At 47.8% G+C, this 4371-nt stretch overlaps 1 protein-coding gene across 1 annotated transcript; it reads right to left on the bottom strand.

Moving 5' to 3' along the window:
- Window positions 1–856: 856 nt before the first annotated feature.
- Window positions 857–2758, bottom strand: LOC118851374 (galectin-1-like). Its single transcript, XM_036760814.1, has 4 exons — window positions 2732–2758; window positions 2128–2207; window positions 1535–1706; window positions 857–1045 (listed from the first exon to the last, which is right to left on the bottom strand). Exons 1-4 carry the CDS (start codon window positions 2756–2758, stop codon window positions 857–859), a joined length of 468 nt encoding a protein of 155 aa, XP_036616709.1.
- Between the last annotated feature and the right edge of the window lie 1613 nt (window positions 2759–4371).

Below are 4371 nucleotides of genomic sequence, written 5' to 3'. Positions count from 1 at the left end.
GGAAGGCAAAGCTCTTCATTTTACCCTGGAGGAAACTGAGGCTCAGGGATTTCTCCAAGGTCATCTAAGCAATGTCAACCCAAAAACTCTGACTCCAGAGCCAGTGACTGTCTTTCCACTCTCCTCCCATCTGGCCTCTAGAACTCTCTGAGCTTCCTTAGGCTGGTCCTCAGAGGGACACAGGGCTTCCCTGGTTTGTGTTCAGCATCTTTCCAGCAGGTGGGCTTGCTGCCAGTTCTGTGCTCTGGTCTCCTCCCTTCACTGATATATAGAGGTTCCCCTGCACTTCCTACTGTGGGAAATTCCTTCCCCATTGCTCATCAAGGGTAGGTCAGGACTTCTAAATGCTCATAACCTTTGTGTTATGGTCTGGGCTCCTGACAGTCTGGGCAAGCCCAAGGACCACTTTCTCAGAATGAGGTGATGTTGGTGGTGTGCTGTTTCTGTATATTTGAATGTTTTATTTTTTATTAATTTTTAACATTCTTTTTAAAAATTTTGGGTTCCAAATTCTCTCCCTCCCTCTATCCCTTCCCTTCTCCAATTAACAAGCAAGTAATATGGTATCAAGTAGAATAATGCTATAAATATATTAAAAATGCAGAGTGATACTAGGAAAACCAGGAGTGAGTGAGAAAAAAGAAGGTACTTTTTCCATCTGAAAATCACCCATGGACCTCAGGTGGAGAAACCCTGTCCTAGAGAGTCACCAAAGGACCAGTGAGGTGGAGAGACTTGTCCAGGGTCACTCAGTCACCTTTCCCAACTCCAAAATCAGCCCTCTGTCACCCAGATCAGAAGAACACAAAAATGTCAGCTGTTCTCATCATCAGCACTTTTATTAGTAAGAACAGACTCAATAGTCAATAATCATCTGAAACTGACTTGAATGCAGCATTCCTTCGAAGTCCACATTTCTTACATTGAAGTTTGAAGCAATTGACAGGTAGTCTATCTGATTTAAGTCAAGGCGATTGGGGAAAGTGATCTCATGGTCATTCTGCATCCTCACTCTAAACTGCTGCCCTTCAAAGGTTATGGAAATCTGGATGGAGAGAGGACAGAAGGAGCTGAGCGCAGAACCCTGGGCTTGGATACATGAAGACCTGGGTTCATATTCCACCTCTAGACACATAGTACAAGACACTGTGTGACCTTGGGCAAAGCTTTTATTCATTCTGAGTCTCAGTTTCCTATTCTGTAAAATAAAGGGTCATACTAGCTAGCTCCTGAAGTTCTTTGGAGCTCTAATTCTTGGATTCTATTAGGTACCCTGGGATACATCAGAGTCTTCTATTAAGAGACCACAGCCCTCAACAACTCCCACCCTTCCGACCCAACCCACTCTCCAGCTCAAGGACATGGTGGGCTTCCTGCCACTGAAGTTAGGAGACCTGCTGCAAACCTAGCTTTTCATCTATTCCCCAAGAGAGTTTGCTTCTGGTACTCTTCTGTCAAATGCAATGGGTGGTTGAGAGCATCCTGTGTGTCCTTCCCAGCTCAAATATTTTATGGTCTGATTTTCTGCTCTTACCTCCACTGACATTTCTGGCTTAAAGGGGAAGTTGGGGTCCCTTTTTTCTGAGCCCCAAATGCCACGCATCTTAGAATTGCAGACTATGATGTTGTGAGAATGATGATAGTTGAAGCGAGGATTGAAGTGCAGGCCAATGTTGTCTTCATCCTTGCCCAGGTTAATGGAAAACCTGGGAACCGAGAACAAATTTCCATCATTGCCATGGGTCCCAGAGCCTTGGAAACCCGCCACTGTGAGTGAGCCAGAGGAGAAGACCCCCAAAGGAACTCTCATTCAACCCTGCCCTGAATCACTGTGCCTTGTCTTCTTCATTCTACTCCTACTAACACCATGGTTAACAAGTGACCAAGTTTCATATTTTACTACCTCCAGAGACAAGGAGCTCACTACTATCCAAATTGTCCATTCAATGTACTGGAAAGCTCCTGTTAGGAAGTTTTCCCTGATGTTGAGTCCTGGCCTTGCCATCTGGGGCTGAGGCAAAACCAGCTTTGTGCTTTTAATCAAGGGTCAAGTGCAAGCTGGTATGTAAAGGATTCAGCTCTCACCCAGGGTTAAATTTTGTGTTATCCTTTTCATCTCTCACTTACATCTTGGCATCAGGCAGTATGTCTCCTTTCACTTTTACACATCCTCCAGGTTTCAGGCCCAAATCTTTAAGACAAAGTAGCTGAAGAGACAAAATAGAGTAAGGTTAGGGCTGGCTGGGAGCTGAGGGGACCCAGAGCTTCCAGTTGGGGAGGAGACTCTCTCCAGGAAGGATCTAGAAAATCAGACTCTTGTCCACAGTAGTTAGTGTTTTAGAAGGTCTTAGTGCCAGCTCAGTGACCTTGGACAAGCCCATTCATGTCTTTGGGCCTCAGTTTCTCCATCTGCTAAATGAGGATCTACCCTGGATGATTGATTCAATCCACTCCTCACTTTACAGATCTGAAAAGTGAGGCTCCAAGAAGCAAGAGGGGACTTATCCCAGGTCACACAAGTGAGCTACAGAATCAGAAGTGGGATCCAAGCTTTTCTGGGGTCCCAGGCCCATGTTCTTTCTGTCATGCTGGCTACCATGGCACTGTCTTTAGCTGGCATCTTATGTATCCTGGCACATGGGTAACGATGAAGGGGGAAGGAAGGAACTTGGTGCTACCCCAACGGCAGGAGATATACCATAGCTTAACTTGGAAGCTAGGTAAGCCTTACCTTGCCTCCCCCACACTCCCCAGCCATTGTCCTGCCCTCCTCCTCATTCTCTCAGAGTTGCCCTCATCTCACTTAGCAGGGAAGGTAGTCCTCCCCAGGGAAGTTTTCAGGAAGAGCTTCCCCCAATCCCCAGAGCCAAACCTTGGTCCCAATCTGGAGCAGGTGCCAGCTATGCCCAGGAATAGGGGATTTGGCAAGGGAGGGGGAGGTTCAGAAAGAATGGGAAATGAAGAGTGACATTAGCAGAAACACTAAGGTCAAGGACTTTATCATCTTCTGTCCCCCACCCCTTCAGGAGAAGAGTAAGGGAAGCAGGGCAGCACAGGTGTGGAGCTGTTCCTTGTTCTAAATCAATGGAGGAGTGATGGGGGGATGGTGGAAAGGTGAGGGTTATCTTGTGAGTTGGTTACCTAGAGAAGAGGAAAGACATATATTTGTGAGTTTAATTGAGTCTTGTTTTTAAAGGGGATAGGACTGGAATTTGGAAGCACCTGAGGAATCATCTGCCTCCTGCCCCACCCAGTTGGCCATCTCCAGCCTCCTCCTGTTCCAATGGAGCCCTCTCAGCCTGAACTCTTTTTGTAGAATTAGACTGGCTTGGAGTTAACTCTCTAAGACAGTCATTCATTTCAGAAAGTCTGATCCTCTGACAGAAGATTCATTTCTGCCCACTTCTTCCCTTTCCCTTCCATCTCAACTCAAGGAAGGGGATTCCCACATCCTACCCTCACCCTGTGCAAATATAGCCCCAAACAGCCAAGGGATACCCTACTCCAGGGTTGGGGAACCTTTGTTCTAGAGGCCACATGGGGCTTTCTAGATCATTGAGTGCAGCCAATACTTTTATTAAGGGGATTTGTTCAGTGAAGTTTGGAGTCAGTGAAAGGGCCACACTGAGGACCTAGATGGCCATATGTGGCCTCCAGTCCCCAGGTTCCTCATCCCTGCCCTACTCTGATCCATGCCAAGTCCCATTTTCCCTTGCTCCCCTCTCCCCAGGATCTCTCTGCACTTACCATCTTGTCAAAGACCTTGGACCAGCAGCCATTCATAGGAGACAGCTTCAAGGTGATGTGGGAGGGGGAAGGAAGGGGGCAACCCTTGCAAAGGCTTGGAAGATCAGGGTGTGGGGATGGAGAAGAGGAATGTGCCCCCAGCCTATCTGGAGGAGAAGGTTAGAGCATTCCCACCCTCTTGGCAACACAGCCTTCTCCAGTCTCTCCAAGTGCCAACCCAAGAGGATCCCCCACACTTGGACTCTTAGCTTACACCCTGGACAAGGACACCTGCAGCCTATACCCTGGTGTACTCACTACTGGCATAATGGAGGGTGAGAAATGCTTCTGTGATTCTCCTGGCTGCACTGGGTCTCCGAAGGACAACGTCCAACTCCAGCTCAGAGATGATAACTCAGGACCCTGTGGGACCCTTCATATAGATTGTCAGGTTCTGGGCTACTGCTCAGCCCAGAGCAAATACCACACCCCAGTCCCGCCCCCTGGAACTTTTTGCCAAGCTGGAGTACAAAAGGGGAGTGTGGATTCTCAGGGGTGGGGCCGCTGGAATTTTAGAAGTCTTTCTTGGAAGGTCAGCCAATCAAAGTGTTGACACCCCTGTGGCCACACCTCATCCTCATCAAG

The sequence above is a fragment of the Trichosurus vulpecula genome, chromosome 5, assembly GCF_011100635.1.
Source record: "Trichosurus vulpecula isolate mTriVul1 chromosome 5, mTriVul1.pri, whole genome shotgun sequence".
NCBI lineage: Eukaryota > Metazoa > Chordata > Mammalia > Diprotodontia > Phalangeridae > Trichosurus > Trichosurus vulpecula.
This window is presented reverse-complemented; position numbering and strand designations above follow the sequence as displayed.

Bases quoted from the DNA above. Each gene is read 5' to 3' on its own strand.
- LOC118851374 (XM_036760814.1), bottom strand. From the start codon at position 2,758: ATGGCTGGGGAGTGTGGGGGAGGCAAG. The intron at 1,707-2,127 runs GTAAGTGAGAGA...CTCGGTTCCCAG, and splicing joins ATACTGCCTGATGCCAAGAT to GTTTTCCATTAACCTGGGCA. The intron at 1,046-1,534 runs GTAAGAGCAGAA...CTCTCCATCCAG, and splicing joins AGCCAGAAATGTCAGTGGAG to ATTTCCATAACCTTTGAAGG.